General features: G+C 44.0%; 2 protein-coding genes across 12 annotated transcripts in view; one reads left to right on the forward strand and one right to left on the reverse strand.

Moving 5' to 3' along the window:
• The window catches only part of NTNG2 (netrin G2), a 79,968-nt gene extending 66,422 nt beyond the window's left edge, over nucleotides 1-13,546 (forward strand). For both annotated transcript variants that reach the window (XM_043530072.1, XM_007061040.4), the window contains 3 exons: nucleotides 1,444-1,611; nucleotides 3,482-3,616; nucleotides 4,406-13,546. In XM_043530072.1, coding sequence (XP_043386007.1) covers nucleotides 1,444-1,611; nucleotides 3,482-3,616; nucleotides 4,406-4,611 — 509 coding nt within the window. In that variant the 3' untranslated portion in view covers nucleotides 4,612-13,546. The remainder of the gene's footprint in view (nucleotides 1-1,443; nucleotides 1,612-3,481; nucleotides 3,617-4,405) is intronic.
• Nucleotides 11,361-17,486, reverse strand: part of SETX (senataxin) — a 48,848-nt gene continuing 42,722 nt past the window's right edge. For all 10 annotated transcript variants that reach the window (XM_043530068.1, XM_037879985.2, XM_037879986.2 and 7 more), the window contains 2 exons: nucleotides 17,360-17,447; nucleotides 11,361-15,292 (listed from right to left, as the gene is read on the reverse strand). In XM_043530068.1, the coding sequence (XP_043386003.1) occupies nucleotides 14,489-15,292; nucleotides 17,360-17,447 (892 nt within the window). In that variant the 3' untranslated portion in view covers nucleotides 11,361-14,488. The remainder of the gene's footprint in view (nucleotides 15,293-17,359; nucleotides 17,448-17,486) is intronic.

The raw sequence follows: 17,486 nt of genomic DNA on the forward strand, positions 1-17,486 counted from the left end.
CAACGTGATGTTCTTGGCTTACTCCATTATTGTTCTAGCACCAGAGCTACTCGCCCGCAGGGTAGGAAGTGAATGTGTGTTAAGTGATGAGAAAAAGCATGTTTTTAATTTTTCCAAGCGGCTTCAAAGATCTCCAAACTCATCAGGCTCAAATCTGGCTCTGGTCCAGTGGCACCTGTTGAAACATTTAGAGGTAAGAGGGAGAAATGATGGTTGGTGGGAAAACAGAAAACTGAAACTAAGACACTGCAAGCTTTGGAGGGATCTTTCTAACCCTGTGATCAAGATTTTCCTCACCTTTAAAAAACACAAACACCACCTACCTGGGTCAGGGAGATGTCAGACATTTCGAAGACTAGCAGTTACACTTGTCTCTGAATACATCTGCTATTTATCGTTATAAGAAAGAATCCTTATGATAAAATAACCATCACACACCTACAACAGCCACCAATACCCAATTAGAAGATTCCTTGAACATTAACTGAACAGGCAAAATTTATTTCATTGAGATTCAGTGTTTACAATTCATCTCAAAGGCACTGTGAACTGTGGGGGAAAACCCTGCCTGGCTCTTTCATAGAAGCAGATCTCACTCCCCTCCCCATCACCTTCCCCCCCCCCCCCCCCCCCCCAGTGCATGTCAACTTGTCACTTGCATTCTGTTTCCCTGCCATCCTTTGTGTTACACTAACAGTCAAGATAGGCTTGACCCAAATCTCCAGAATCCCCCAACTACTGGGAAAGATCAGACCTGGTCTGTCCTTTGCAGCTTGGGCCTGCTTCTACTGCACCTTCTGCCCCTTTCAGCCTCTTTATTCTGCTGCTGGTGATTAGGGACACACCAACGCTGCCTATGACAGCGGAATGTTGAAGGGGGGTGGAACTAGCAATGTGGACTAGACACACATCGGCCCCTCTCTTGTGCCAGTCCGCTCCCCATTATCCCTTCAAGCTCCCCAGGCAAACTTGTCGCCCTGAGCCATAATGCTGTCAGCGCCACGAGACAGATGTTGCTAGCCATCTTATCCTCTGGTGTGTCTAATGGAGAATGAGGACAAAAGCTCTCACTGGTCGCCCTGATAAAAACCCTGGTCCTGGAAATAAAACTGTGGGCCTGTGGCTTAGAAGGCTGTGTACCCATCTACACCTGAGGAACAAGGCCTTAAAAAACCGGCTTTTCCTGCAGTGAGAGCAGGGTAGTTACTCTCAAACCCTGATCACCCACATGCCAGCACAGAGCCGCAACCAACCCAGCTGGCTGTCTCCATTTTTTGGGGGGTGGGTGGGTGGGGGAGGGATTGTACTGTCAAAAGAGAACCCATCTGAGTCCCCTGGATTCATGTCACTGCCTTATTAACTCTGATGGTGCATGGCCATTCTGGCCCAGTGCCATGGGAATGACCGCATGCCAGGGACTTCTCTCGCTTCTCTTCCCACCAGACTGCGAGTGTTATGGCCACTCCAACCGCTGCAGCTACATTGACTTCCTGAATGTGGTGACCTGCGTCAGCTGCAAACACAACACCAGGGGGCAGCACTGCCAGCACTGCCGCCTTGGGTTCTACCGGAACGGCTCGGCAGAGCTAGATGACGAGAATGTGTGCATAGGTGAGGAGCTGGGGCACTGTGGCGTGGGGTAGGCACTGCTCTCCGGGGAGTTTCACGAGGTCGCTGCTTCACACGTGGCTGAAATTAATAATGGCTGAAAGTAGTTACCAGCCGCTGGCTGTTTGGTAGCCTGAGAGAACGGAGCCTAGTGGCCATCCAGTTTCTGGTCAGCAATTGGCACAGAGCGGCCAAGGGGTAAATGGGCCTCAAAGACTAAATAATTCTGTCTCTCCCAAAGGAGGTATTTCAGCTCCAGCTCAGTTCAGGTGCATTGACAGCCCAGGCTAGGGGAAGCTTGCACTGCCCTAGAAAGCAAGCCCGGATTTGAACTGGCAAACTCACAGTAACCGATATGCTATCCCCACTTCCCTGAGCCAGCCTAGCTGCCAGCCCCAGCTATCCGGCTCTTGCTGGATTATCCCCACCCATGGCATGGTTCAGTAGTGGAGGTAGTTATTGCAGCTTTGCTGTGCTCTTCCCCACTGCATGCACTCTGAATGATCCCTGGGGCTGTTGCCCCACTGGGCACTAATTCACACAGCCTTGAGAAAGAGGACACACCAGGCTCGCTCAGCTCTTGCCAGTCCCTCTGAGCAACACAGCGCTGCTGCTGGGTCTGACCCGTTTGAGCCAGCGATGAGGACTCCCTTCTCCCCATGCTGCCAGCATTCCACAAGCCCTGAGTAAAACGTCTCTCTTCTGAGCTTTACACCAGCTCCCGGCTGGGAGGCTTTGAGTCACATCTTGGAGGACTGATGTGAATTAATTAATCAAGGAGCAGGTTGGCACTGGGCCTTCTCCATTTCCCTTCTGTCATTTTCCTCCTTTTACTCATCACCCTATTGCTCCAGCAGGAGAGGGCAGAGTCTGCACCCCATTACACTAATGTCACCCCATTAGCATCAGTGGCATAACTGCGTACAGAATCCAGGCCCTTGCCCAGCTACCTCGCCCCCGCCCCTGAGGTGAGCGGCAACAGTCACATGCGCCCTACCCAGCAACTCTGCAGCTCTAGGGCTACCAAACCAACACCCCATCTACTTCCTCCGCCACCTCCATGGAACTGCTCTCCTGGCAATCAGTCCCACTCCCGCTGGCCTCCAATGGAGTACAAAAGGACAGCTGGAGACAGAGGTTCCCGATTAGAGTGAGAGGCTGCAGAGCGGGTAGCACCCAAGCTCTGGGTCACACTGGCCACCAAACTGGAGCAGCTCATCCAAATCTCTAGCACAAGGAGGTTGGAACAGGCAGAGGGAGGTGGGGTGGATCTGTAATACCCTAGAAGCCATTGTACAGTGCCTGGCGTAATAAGGGCCTGATCTACCACTAGCACTGCTAGGCCCTGAGGTAATACGAATCAATACCACCCACCCCCCCGACACAGAGGACTGAGTATCCACTTAGAAATACCTAGTCTCCCTCCGAACGACAGCAGAGGCTCAGAGCACTTCTTCACTTTTGAGGCAATTAAATGGACTTCCAGGTAGTTTGGTGTGGTCAACCCTTCCAAGCTTGTGTGTGGACGTTGAGCCAGTGGTACATTGCGTAAGGGGAGAAGCTTGGCCAAAATATGCCTTTCCTTCCCATCACTTCTAGGGAGCCCAGAACAAGCCGCATTTTAGTAGTAGGTAGAGCAGAATCTGTGTATAAATTGCTGTGGCGGAAAGGCAGCCCAGAGCAAGGTGGGGTACTTGTAAAGTACTTGTAACAGTTCACTCCTAAAAGTCAAGGATTAAATGGGCAGCTCACACTGCCAGCCCTTCTCAAGGCCCTGTCAGTGTGCAGAGCCCTGTCGGAAAGGCATGGAGAGCTCCCTGGCGCTCAGTGTGCACAGTCTAATGTAGTAACTAGCTTCCATGTGTTTGGACAGAATGTAACTGCAATCAAATCGGGTCGTTGCACGACCGCTGTAATGAGACCGGCTACTGTGAATGCAGAGAAGGTGCCTCCGGGCCTAAGTGTGACGACTGCCTTCCCAATTACTACTGGAGACAGGGTTGTTTTCGTAAGTACCGCAGGCTGGCGGGTAGTAGCAGGGTAACAAATGCACAGCAGCAGCCATAAAGCCACTGTACTTGACAGCTGTGGAATGAGCTAGAGCGTGTTCTCCCAAGGATCCCCAGGCAAGGCAAAGCCCGTACTCCGGCATGGCCAGAGAACGGGAGTGATGAAGTGAGCCAGCAGGAGGGAGTCGTCTTTAGCAAGACTTGCTCAGCTGCCAATTGGAGGTAGTTGCAGAGAGCCCAGTTTATAGGGCTGTTCAGAGAGCAGCAGTGGAATGCTGAGGTCCCACCCCATTAATGTCATGTCATTGCAGAGTCTGCAGCCACGGTGCGTTCCTATGAGTCTGGGGCCTTAGACTTGCACTGGTGCTGCAGGGCAATTGGATTAATACCAAGGGCCTGAAAAAAGACCTGAGCAAAAGCCAGCCTACACATTCTCTGTATGGGGGTGTGTGTATATATCTATATATCTTCTTACTATATGTTCCATTCTATGCATCCGACGAAGGGGGCTGTAGCCCACGAAAGCTGATGCTCTGATACATTTGTTAGTCTCTAAGGTGCCACAAGTCCTCCTATTCTTTCCACACATTCTAGTTACAGTTTTAACCCAGGCTTTTTCAGCTACACCTTGTTCCTGATGGCAGCCCAGTGGTGTAGCCTTCAACACCCCTTAATTAAATTGAAGGCAATAAACCTTTGTTATAGCACAGGGCAGAATCTTAAGGCCCCAGGGCTGTAGGTATCCAGGAGTAATTCCCCATGTTCTTTCTTCCCTCTTCACCTTGCAGCCAATGTCTGTGACGAGGAGCTCTTGATTTGCCAGAATGGTGGCACCTGCTACCAGAACCAGAGATGCATCTGCCCTGCTGGCTACAAAGGCGTCCTGTGTGAGCAATCCAAGTGTGACTCTGACAACAAGGCCTGCAATTCTGCCTCCAGCACATACCTCAGCCTAACCCTCTTCCTCATTAGTGCACTCATCCTCCAGCTGTGACGCTTGGACTTTTGAATTGCAAACACAAGGGAGCCAAGTCAAGGTGCATCATGAGGGAGAGGGGGCGGGGGGAGAGAGGAGGCGAGGAGACTAAGGTCATAGGTAGCCCTCCATAGCACCACCTCCTCAGCCTTCCTTTACTCTAGGACTCCCATGACGTCATTCAGGCCCCTGTCCACAGGGAGGCACAGCCCCTCAGGGGCTGACTCCTGTCGCTCCACCAGCAGCAGCCTTGCTCAAACATCCACGCCCCGGACAGAGGTGGCTGCAGCATGGACTTGGCTGCTGAGCTGCAGGGCGAGAACTGTGACAGCCGTTGTGCAGAAGCGGCAGTACCTTGCTGTCATTAGAAAGGACTCCTGTCACACACACTTCCTTAAAAGCAGTGACTCGTTCCCCATTTCGCACAGGGGGCTCTGGTTCCAGGGCATGGGGGACCCTGCCAAAACAGTGCCGCAATCCAAGGATTTTTTTTAAAAAAAAAACTTTTCAGTAGTTTGATTTTCTTTCTTGTTTTGAAAGAGCCAGTCCTAATTGCTCCAGAGCCCCATGGCACTAGAGACTGGAGTCCAAGGCATCCCTGGGGGACTCTTTGGTCCATCCTCGCTACATAGTCCCATGTTTCATTGTTGACCTGGCGGACCCTAGAGATACCGTTGCCTACAAGTCTAGTTGCTGAATTTATTAAGTTTTGTATTTTTGTTGTTGGATTTTTATTTCCTTTTCTTGCACTTGACCAGAACAAAAAGGCCATTGTGCGCATGGTATATCAGAGTGCAATGTCTTATCCAGGCATTTCCGTATAGTGTACGGTTCAAATACTTTTTTGGTAGAAAATTATTTTTGTTTGAATTAAATGCTATAAAAGGACTACAACCTAAAGGGACATTTTACCATGAGCATTTGATTCTGGTGTATAATCCTACAGTAAAGCAACTATTAATTGCTGCTTGACCACCATGTTTTCCTTTGCGTGCAGAGTTAATTACAGGTAAAGACTTATTTTTTGATACATGATGTCCTCTTGTGTTTTCTGACTCAAATACCAAGGTGCACCCTCTGGGGGTTTGTTTTGTCTTTAAGATCTAAGGAATTTAAATTTTATTGAAGCCACAAGCAGGCACAACCTTGGACTTCAATGTAAACTTACAGGTGTTAGTTCAAATATGGGAAGGGATTTAAAGCTCATGGACATGCTACATAGGGGGAAGTATTTTAAGACATTCACATGGAAGGGGGCTGGAGAATTCTGAAGCAATACGTGATATAATTTGCAAACTGAGCAATCAGTTTGATCCCCCAGCTGAATGCTTTAGATCTCTTGCTCCCTGAGCAACTCCAATGCTCTGGTTTCAGCCTGAGGTAGTTCAGAAGTTGTTTTTCCACCAGTCCTCCACTGGCATTTTCCATTTCTAGTATCCTTACCCAAAGTATCATGCTACTGCCCTTTCCCAGATCAACATCTCTCCTCTTTTGATACTCTTCATATAGGAACCGCCCCTACTTCCCACTTTGCGGCTCTAAGCCATAGCTTGTACCCAGCAGTGGGAGTACTCCAGGTCTGAAAACACCACACTTTGAATCTTTCAGCCCTCTATTTCAAAAACTATATACAAACTAGAACCACTGAAATGTAGCCACTGCTGCAGTGGAGGATGGCAAAGGACCACTACTTTGTAAAAGAAGGGGAAAACCTGAGTAGAGACAGGAAAAATTCTCTCCTTCAATGAAAACAGTATCATGGAATCATTAAATCCAGAGGTCTTGTTTCCTTTGAGCTCATTTTTTCATATGAAAGATCTCACATACGAAGAGCATGGAACTTGATTCAATCCAGCACAGAAGGGGAGAAGGGCTGAACTGACCCTTTAGGTACAGGGAGTTTAAGTACTGCCAACTTCATGAACTTGTTGGCAGAGGCATTCTCTCCTTTTCTTTGGTGCAGCTGTACATTGTCTAAAATTGGCTAGATGCTGCTTGTTGCTACCATTTGTTCTTGCTCTACCACATGAAGTCCCCATGAGTTACAATTCTTGCAAGTAGTTTTTATAGGAGAGTCTATAACTAAATCAAGACCTTAAAAGCACATCTGGAGGGGGAAAATACACATTTCCCTGTTCAGCCGCTACTATTTCTCTAGGAAATTAGATTATAAGCAACTGCAAATAATTTACTACTTCATAAAACCATTTCCCCAGACAGACTCCACAGCTACTGGAGCCCCCGCTCTGTGCTCAAGTGGCTTTACTGCACTGGAAGTCGGAACATTTATAACAGCAACACAAAGCTTCCATAGGGGGGGAAAAAACAATCAAGGGTGGCACTGTTGGGAACTGACCAGCTAGAGACTATGTGCAAATGGCTGCTGGACAGGAGGCAGTATTGCATTAGACAGCATTCTTCAAAAGATGTCGCTGGCTTCCTTGCATGGCTTGAGAGAAATAAGCAGTAATGATGTTCTGACCCTCTCACCACAGGTTGGCAGCAGGGTTTAGACCACGTACCTTCAGTACCAACACACGGGCTTCTATAACTTGAGCCGAAGCAGCTCCTCCTTAGCTAGTAACAAAAGTAGGCTGTTATCCTTTAGAGTAGCCACAAGGGGGATACAACACACGTTACAGCTGCTGAAGTCATGATGCAAAAAAAAAAAAAAAGGAAAAAACCATGGTACCGATCACCTAGTATTGGGCTCTTTATAAATACCTACCTAGACAGAAGAGGATGCCTCGCTAAAGTAATCTAACCATAGGAAAACACGGACACCAAGGAATTGTCTCAAAGGCAAAATAAATGATCCATGGACTTTGGTTAGGACAACTCCAAATAGCCAGTTAGAAAGCAAGGGGAGGAGTTCTGGTCCCCTCATAAAGACAGACTCAAAGCTGCTATGGTTGGTCCTGTTTTAGAAAGCCCATTTTCATTTTAAAATTTAGCACTCATGCAGCCAGGAAGGACATACAACTGAAAACGCATCTCCCCAATCACAAATTCAGCGTTTAAAAAAGGAAATGTTTTTCAAAGCTTTGAGAACTTCAGTGCTTTGAGCATATTGACAAAAGGTAACATGCAAGACAAGTATCCACACAGAGGAGAAATAGCTTTACTATAATACAAAAAGAAGAAACATCCTTCATCTTAGGTACATGCCACTGATGAATGTTCACATTCTGGAAGACCCATACAGAAGCTGCAGTCATTCATGAAGCAAAAGTTTATGCTTTTAAATAGGCAGGGAAATATTAGTTGTGGGAAAGCTAACAAAAAAAAAAAAATCCTTAAAAGGCACCAGCACCCTCCTAGAAAAATCTACTCACATTAACGTTTTAAGTTGGTTTGCCTGTTTATTTTTAAAATTATACCAGTCTGCAAAATGCTGACCTCTTTAAACAAGCATTAAGACAGACCTTTGTTTTTCCTATTTACCTCAAATTGTATTCCAACTTTAACTATTTGGTGGTGTCATAACAAATCTGTTTACCCAAATAAAAGCCACCAAAAAATCTGCAATCCTAGACCTGTTGTCTGGCATGATTAAATAGTGCCGCCAGTATGAATCTATCACCATAGCTACAGAAAAGAAGAAAAAAATCAGTTGTTTGGGTTTATGCACAAATTCACTCACCCAAGAAAGCTTTTAACCATATTCATTCTCAGCTGAAGACAGGGAAAATCTACATTTGCTAGAATTTGTGAGAGCCACACAGGACAGTTGTTCTTTTTTAAATGGTTAGGAAATGGACAGTTTATCTGAAAGGGGGAAATACAGACCATTAAAGGGACTCAGCACATGCTATCAGCACTTTGTCCCATCAGCAACATTTTGTGCTTTAATTGGCTTTCATGAAATGCCCCAAGTGTAAATAAAAGCAGAACTCAGTGTTTTCTTAGTTCTAAATAAGATAAGAGTTAGGCACTAAAGATACTTAAAGCAGCATCTTCTAGGAAATGTTCCTAGTCCATGGCCAGACCTGGAGTGCTTTGCTGGGGCCACGTAAGGATTGGTTGGGAGTGGCACATTTAGGCACCAGGGGCAGAGGAGAGTTTCAAGTTGCTCTAAAGTACACATGTACAGTTTTGCTTGCCCAGAAAAAGTGTTGGTTTTGGGGTGGGGGAGTGTAAGGGTGGAAAAAGGGGGGGGACAGGAATGTCAAAAATCTGTTGTCATGGGCCATAATGGTGGGGAACTCTAAAGATTGCTGAGAATTTCGCAAAGTGGCTCTAAAGTGACCCTCAGTTAGCCAGGAGCAGGAGTGATAGACTCTGAAGGAAACCCCATGCAACTCTGCAGTGATCTAGGAGTTTAAAGTGGGGAGAGAGCGGAAATCAGTAACGGTCCTCAGGTCCAGATTGCACTGAATCCCACTGCAGAAGAGCAAATTCTCTATTTGATACAGCAATTAAGTAAGACTGCACTGGGCAGTGTCACATATGCCAGTCTAGAAAGCAAGTTTTATACATGCTGAACCATACCAGATGTAACAAGTGTACAAGATAAATTTACCTCTCACTCCCCATGATCTTCCTGGACACTAATGGGAAGGGAGTCTGTACCTTAGCAGACAGGAGCACATGGCTAACAGGCTTCATCTTTCAGAGGCATTTAATATACAACTCACTGCTTAGTTTAGATTTATTTGCACTGAAAACAGTGCAATGGATTTTTCCAGGGATTTAGAAAGGCCTTATATATGACTTGGGAATGGAGCCTTTGTGGACAGAAGTTGTATTCTACGGTTTAGCACCATAAATCCCAATTACAATATAGCAGTTTGTTTCATCTCTGAATTATTTATCCATGCAGCATAGAGGAGAGTGTCTTGCCATTTTAGAAACATGTTTCTGGTTGTTGTGATATTGCTAGAGTAAATATAGTCTGCAAATGACCAACTAGCCTTCAGCTGTCAACCACAAGAACAATGTCATGCCCTAATTTTAAAGTATAGATAGCAGCTTGCACATTCCAATGGTTGCTTTAAAAAAAAAAAGACTGAAGTCCCTGCACTTTTAACACTTGCTTTAAAAAGGGAACTACAACATACTTATAAATCTTTTCTTACCCTTCATTTACTGGAACATGCTCTCTAGCCTCATCACTTGTTTTGACCTGGAAATACACAATACTTGGCACTTACATGGCATCAGTAGAGATCAAGACCCTTCATAAAGAAGGGGAAGAATTACTTCCATTTTAGACACTGGGCAACAGGCACAGAGGATAAGCGGCTTGCGCTATGTTACCCTCTGAGTCAGTAGCACAACTCAAACCCAGATACCTCAATGCCCACTCCTTTGTTTTGTTCACTGGACCAAGTTGCCTTCAAATCAGCAAGCCACATGTGACTTGTCTACATTAGAGTTTTCTTCTGAAAATTCTTCCACCACTTTCCCGGTTTTAGTGGCTTTGAGAGCTCGAAAGCAGACAAGGCCCTGGGGGCTGCTGCTGTTTTTAATGGCGTGTGGTTTAGATCTAGTCAAAGCAGAGTTAGACAGAAAATGTTAAAAATACATGGCCATGAGAGCCTTGTCTACTATAGGGCACCTAACATTGCTACAGTGGGAGCTGGATCTGTGTTACTGACAGTGGGACACTTTTTTTTTTTTTTTTTTAAATTTCATGTGGACACCTTCCCCCTTCCAGTAAATTTAGTTAAGTAGGCTTTGGGTGCACTTGTAACAGTCAAATGCCAAGCACTTCACACAAGTGACAAAAAGTTAAGGTACCAGGTATGACTACATTTCCTGAACTGGGTTATTGCTTTTATCTGGCTAGTAAATCTGACCTCTGTATAGATACCATGAAGGGAGGTACCTTGAGTGCCAGACTGAGGTTATGGTGCTGTATCCTGTATAACTGCAGTGAAATCTGCAAAAGGAAGATACTCGTATTAGGCAATGTTTGGATACCGCCTTAACAGACAGTGTCTGATTCTCCTCTAAGGAGAATTCTCTGCCACCTTCACAAGAAGGCCACCTATTCTGGACAGAGTATATTTCAGCACTTATACGCACAAGGGATTCCCATTCTATTATTCAGAGATAAAAATGACAAGCACCACAAAGGAGCTGCTATAGCACTGAAAATTAAGCCAATGAGCTGGAAAAAAAAACAGAAGCCATTGATTCACAAACATTTAAAGTTTCTTCCTCCAAACTCATTTGGTCCAAAGACCAAATTAAACTGCTTCACATTAAAATACATGCAGTCAGTCTTCCATACATTCATTAATTAATGATTCATCTAAGCAATACACGTGCAAGAGGGTGGGCAGGGGTCTTCCGATGGCTCTTCTGCCACTTACTAGTTCTGAAACAAAAATACATGAGAAAGACTAGTACGAGACTACTTGCATAGTTGAGGGATTGGCCAGATCAGTCAAAGGAGGAGAAAACAAAACAACAACATAATGTAGATTGCATGTATGTTCATCGGTCTCTACTAAAAGGTTGATTACATGATGCATGGGCAAAAGAAACAGTTGAGGTGAAAATACGTTAAAATTGCACCATATCAGTGTGCATCTTGGCATAGGTTTTATTTTTGTAATACATTTAGTCTAAACTCTCAAAGTGAAGAAAGTGCCTTGGATCACAGTTTGCCTGCTGGTTACACTAAGTGTTATGTATATAGCTGGAAGAAAAATACTAATTAAAAACTTAATCTATTCCACATGAACTCTCATTTTTACTAAAAGCAACCAATTCTGGGCTATGCATAACGAGAAAAATGCTTAACATAAAGGGCAAACTCAACTCAAACGTTTTTTATTCAAAAACAAAATAGAGCATTAACAGACTGATGTGGCAGGAATGAGCTAGTGCAGAGAAATGATGGACAAAGCGGCGACAGATACAAAGCAAGTAAAGGCAATAAAACCTTGTATCAGCTGAGGGAGTAAACTGGAACGGTACTGCAGTCTCTCAATCAAACAGGGTTTATTGAGAAGTTATACAACTCCAGTAAGCAACAGTGCGTGTAATACAGGATTTACTGGGTCCAGATAGGCACGCACAAGCCACTTATCCCTGTGTAGTAAAAATTGCACAGCTCATCACCTCTCCCTATACAGAGGCAGGAGATATAAAATATACAAAGCATGGGTGATGTAATGCCACAAAGGCAATGTAAGACATCAGAATAAAATTCCTTCCAGCACCTGACAAGCGTCATTTTCAGGACAGAACTTACATTCTGGAATGTGCAGCTGATTTGACAAAAAGGAGACTGGAAGAGTTCGAAGATTTGCTTGACAAAAACAGTTTTCCAGTTAATCGTTAGAAAAGCATTCCCTGATTTAGACTGACTTTGTCTTCAGTTTTTTTACATGAATATACACTGCATGGTTTCCATAACTATAGGAACTACATCGGTTAGCTGATTAACCCTGCCTTTTTAACCAATACTGCACCGATACAACAGGTTTATAAGGGAGACCGTATTTCAAAGTGTTCCTATTTAGCCTAGATATAGATACACACAGGGCATGAATCTCAACTAGGAGTTATACAGAGATCTCTAATGTATGACAACAAGCAGCTCATTCTAACAGCTCTACTCCGTGCAAACGCAAGTTACATCATACACTACTCTGAACGACTTTCATGACAGTTTAAGGTGCGTACAGTGCTAGCAATTAATGTAGTACACATATGAAACAAAGCTTTGAGGTGAAATATTGCCCTCAAATTTTGTGGGCAACATCTGTTATTGGCGTTATTTCTTGTGCCTATCTAAGGGCAGAATTTAGCCCATTTATTCTCTTTACCATCACTGTAATAGAGTACAGCAGGTCATGAGCTGTGCCATGCCGATACAGGAGATATAGCCTTCCAAAATACCTATCACTCAGCTGTCACTAGTAAAGCCCATCTATTTCAAGCTCAGATAGGTGAATTCATACCAGTTCAATTTACAGTTTACCACGTAGGCTACTGTCCTGTTATTCTTACAGTAGTTATGTCATCTCTATATTTTGCTGTGACCACCACCACCACACAGCTGTTTGTCAGTATGAAAGGAAGAAGGCAACATTAATCACTGCAATGAAAGTATCAGGAGGGAAACCTAAACAAAACCATTGGCACAATTGTTTAGCCCATTTTCTTATGTTGTGGTGAAACTGGAAAGACCAGCATGGTAACGGAATCAAAACACTCATGTGCAGTGGTGGGCATAAGTCATTCAGTAGATGTGCCGAGAACCTGCTCCCATTAATTTAATGGAGCTAGGTCTTAATTTTGCATCTTAAGAAAGCTGGGTTCTATCTCACAAGAGCTCACGTATAAAGCAAGTTTGATGGCTTCCTTCTAGTTCTGAGGTGTTGTCCACAACATGAAATGATTTGGCATACCATGGTAATCTGTTCTCAAATCAAACTCAGAAAAGCCATAGTAGAGGTATTTGTAAGTTGAAAATGAGCTGCATCATCATCAAAGGTCCACAGAAAAAATTTGCACCTTGCTTGCCCACACTACTTTTGGCTCTAGCCAGTGACAGATCGTCAAAGTGCTAAATAAACACACGCAAACAAAACATGAGCTCTGTATTGTCTCTATGCAAAACAGATAGTATGCCTAACAGATGTTATTCACTTTCTTTATACACTTAGACATTCATGATATTCCTCAAAGAGCAACTAATGCCTTACTCTGAACACATTCTATTTAGAAACAACTCCACTTGCACTTCTTTTTTTGGTTCGGTTACGAAAACATGCACATGAGTAGGGCTTTTTTTTGTTTTTAAAAAATTAGTTATTGCAGTTTTATTCATTTACCAGTTAGATATTCTACATCTACAGAGTAAACAGAATCCAGTAATAGTAATAATCATACTCAGCTCTTATATAGCTAGCATCTCTGCAGATCTCAAAGCGCTCTGTTACCAAGCAAGCCAAGTATCATCATCATCATCAAGCATGGACTGGATCTTTGATAAAGATTTCAAAAACTTCTGCTGCTTATTCCTCACTTGGAGCCAGGCTCATGTAATCTGACCATCCTCAACTACTACCGACTTCAGTGGGAGCTCAGTGTCTTGAGCCACAGTTAGTGCCATCAGTCTATAGACTCAAACTGCAATAAACTGATGTCACAATCAGAGGGCTAAGGACAACAGCAGAAGAAAAAAGACCAAAAGTAAGACTCAAGGCACATCTGCATGAACCAAGGATATTTTGTTCCTATGAAAAAATGGGGAAGTGAAATAAAAAAAATTATATATATACACACCATATGTAGAATTCTGTTGAACATTCACGCACACACACCCCCTTCTCACTGTCTTCCACGAGATACCAGTGGAATTTCAGAAAGAATCAAAAGCCATCTGACCCGTTACCACCCTCTCAGCCTTTTCAAAATGTCCCATTTGCTATTAAAGAAACTAGACTTACCAAAAATTTCTGGTGAGGTTTTCTCTCAGTTTTTTGGTTTTTTTTTTTATAAAAAAAATTTGCTCCACTCTGAAATCAGCTTTCGGGCACGGAAACAAGCAGCAATACGCTTGCTGAATTAAATCTTAAAATAATTTTGTATGCTATACAAATATACATCAATTCAACATTTACAGCACTTCACTTCCTAGGATCATAGTTCAAACTTATTGCCATTACATATGGCGCAATTCCCCAACTTTTCAGTTCAAAAGCTCCAAGGATATGATTTTTCAGGTATGAATTCACCCAACAGTCAGTGATGGGATGGGAAAAACTGGATCTGTTAGTAGAAAAGTAGCAATATGAAGGAGTTCCAGGTGAACTAGATATTTATTTTTTTTAAATATAGTCCATATTTTTAAGGGCAGGGATAGGTTTTGAAGGGGCTTATATAGTGGGGGCAAGGCTGCCAGCCGCAGCGGATCCTAGAAAGATTTCAGCTAATAGGAGACCTTCCTCCTCTTGGCCTCACTCAAGTCTTTGTTCTCTGGGGGTTGTTCCAATGCTCTTCTGCTTGCAGGGGTCCGATAGTCCTTGTCTTTGCTCCACTCATTACCTTTCTGGTCTTCTTTACTGCCAGTTCTTGCCTCTTTTGAGGAGACAGAAACTCTCCAGTCATGGTCCTGCCTAACTGTATGGGAAGCAGTGAAAGGCATGTCCGGCTGTCTTACAGTTTGGTTGGGTTTGTTGGAATCTTCCACCTTGGAGACAGTAGGCTGCACGGTGCTGATCTGACCCCAGTGGGCTGCCGATGCATCAGGTCCCCGTGACAATGTCACATCTGGATTGCTCAGGGCTGATGGATTGCTATTCTTGGAGGCCTGCTCCTTCCCTGTCGCTTCTGCCCTCCTAGCCAGTCTTGGATCCCGTGGTCTCTCTCGAACAGCAGGCTGCACTGGCGTGGGAAGAGTGACTCCTTTGAAACCCAAAGCTTGAGACTCTGGTGCCTGTCTTACTACTCCATTGCCTTGTGCTGACAGGCCAGCACGGGCCGAGAGTATTCCAGAGTCATTGCTGCTTTTTCTGTTGGGGACCTTATTCTTCCCATCACTGCCCAAACACGCCTGCATTTGAGTAGCTTTCTCTGACAGCGCAGCAGTAGGAGGATAGGAGAGTGGCCGCTGTAATGTTGGTTTGAGCTTCAGAATTTTAACAGCATCCCTTTTATAGTTTTTGTCACAAGTCTTGATGATAGCGCCTCTTCTCTGAGCATCCTGAATCAGCTTATTCCAGTCTTTATTGTCCTTGAAAGAAGAAAAATAGTTAGCAAATAGCACACACAGGAATCTCAGGATGCATGTTGTCCTATTTTTAATCCACACAACCTTACTTCTGATAGCCGTCACGGGAACTGAACGTACACTTGCTCTGGGATGAAAGGATTTTTAGTAAAAGTTTCATTAAAAAGCAATACAGCATCCCACTGCTATAACACAGAGAGGATACTTTTAGCCATCATCGTACAAACTCATTTAAGTTGACAGCTCCTGTAACTATGATTGTCAGGACAGCGGTCCTCCGACCTTGTCCAAATACAACACAAGAATATGGTGTGATTGCCCCCTCGTGGTGCATGAGATACAGTAAAAGAATATGTTTTTTGAAAAATTAAGGCAGTGGTGTGCAAACTGCGGGGGGTACAAGAGTTTGTCTAGGGCAGGGATGCAAAGAAACTCTGTTAATGTCACTTTTCATAGCAGACTTACTAGCCCCCAATTGCCACCCTTACTTCTGCTGCTGCTGGCAATGAGGTGCTAAGACTTCTGTGAAAAGTGATATTGACAAATACCACTTTTCACACATTGCTACTCTTACTTCTGCACGAAAAAAGTTTCAGATTACAAGTAATGGAGGGGGCATGCCAAATTATCTGAATGGTAATGGGGGGCACGATTTGATAAATTTGCACACCATTGGTTTAAGGGACACCAACTTCAAATATAGGCAATTTTTAAAAGGTGAATTTAAGCAGTTTCAATTACTATACCTGCTCCAGATTCCACCCTGCCAATTTCTGTGGGGGTCCAGTCACATTTTCTTGTTTTGTAAAAACATTTTTCTCCACTGTTTTGGAGTGAAAGACCCACACGCAGGGAAAACTGACTATCCCAGGGAAACTGTGAAACTGACTGTGCATTTGATAGCATTTTGTGCATAAGGTAAACAAACTGAAGTAATAGAAAAAAAAATCTAATTTTTTTCAGTTGGTTATCTTGGGCATTACTTGAAATGTGTAAGTAAAAATTCAGACAAAAGTGTGTCTTTTTTTTAAAGCGAAAAGTGTTCCTTTAAAAATTTCAAATTCAAAAAAAGACATTTTAGCTTCCTAAATGAGTAAAATCTAATGGTTTCTTAGATTGATTATATTAGAAACATGTCTCTATATGCAAGGACAATGATATAATGAGAACAGGGACATTTACTGATTCTCTGCTGAATGAGAAATGCCAGCTACAGTAGTTAAACTGTCCCAGCAGTCCTGATTCTTATTACAATGCCGACTAATAACCGCAAAACTGGCCAAGTGCAGTACACTTGATCCCAATGAAATAAGCTAAGATCTTCCCCTTTTCCTCCTGACTTTATGCCACCATGCCTAGGATCTAACAAATTCTGGAAGCAAAGGGGTGAAAGGACAACATCAACAAGCCAGTATCTGGAACTAAACTGGCCTCTTTATGCTTAATTTGCATTCTCAGCATGTGCTAGAGCGGAAAACCAACTCTTCCTCAGGCATGGAGGGCCCTGTCAGGAGATATTATGCAGTTCTGCTCTAAAGGGAATGGGGAGCAGATCTGGGGAGTATTTGGGCCTGGTGGGTCCTCTAGTCTTCTCCCTACCTGAAGCAGTCACTAGGACTGGGGAAGGCAGCTTCGTTTGGTTTATTGTTTGGCTTTGGAGGGAAGAAAGGGGATGATTCTGACCCTCAGGCTGTGGAGCTTGCCAGTGCCAGCTCTTGTTCATGCTGCCACTGAGGAGAAGATTTACCCTCTCATACTTTCAGTATTTTTTACTGATAAATTTTATTGCAAGCCATTTTACAGAACAGCATCTCACTTGCCTGGCTTGAAACAATGGATACAGTTCTCCCTTCAGAAAGCCTTCTGTGGCTGTGTATTACACAAGGACAATTGACTCTGCCCAAGAGTAGCTTTCAGACCATTGGATTGCTTTAACTGAGCAGCCCTATCCCAACACAGACTCCTCTTTCACACAAGGATGGGCTGGGAGTGACTTTCACTTTCTCATTCTTGACCTGAACTAACAGGGAGAACAGGCAGAGATGCATCGGACTACAACACTGTACCTACCATTAATGTTGTCAGTCTTCCAAGGATGAAGAGGCTGTACCTGGCTCGGGTAATTGTAACATTCAGACGCTGAAGACTTGCCAGAAACCTAAATAATGAAACAAAATTAAGTTGCTGTACTATTTCT

Source organism: Chelonia mydas, chromosome 16, assembly GCF_015237465.2.
Source record: "Chelonia mydas isolate rCheMyd1 chromosome 16, rCheMyd1.pri.v2, whole genome shotgun sequence".
Taxonomy (NCBI): domain Eukaryota; kingdom Metazoa; phylum Chordata; order Testudines; family Cheloniidae; genus Chelonia; species Chelonia mydas.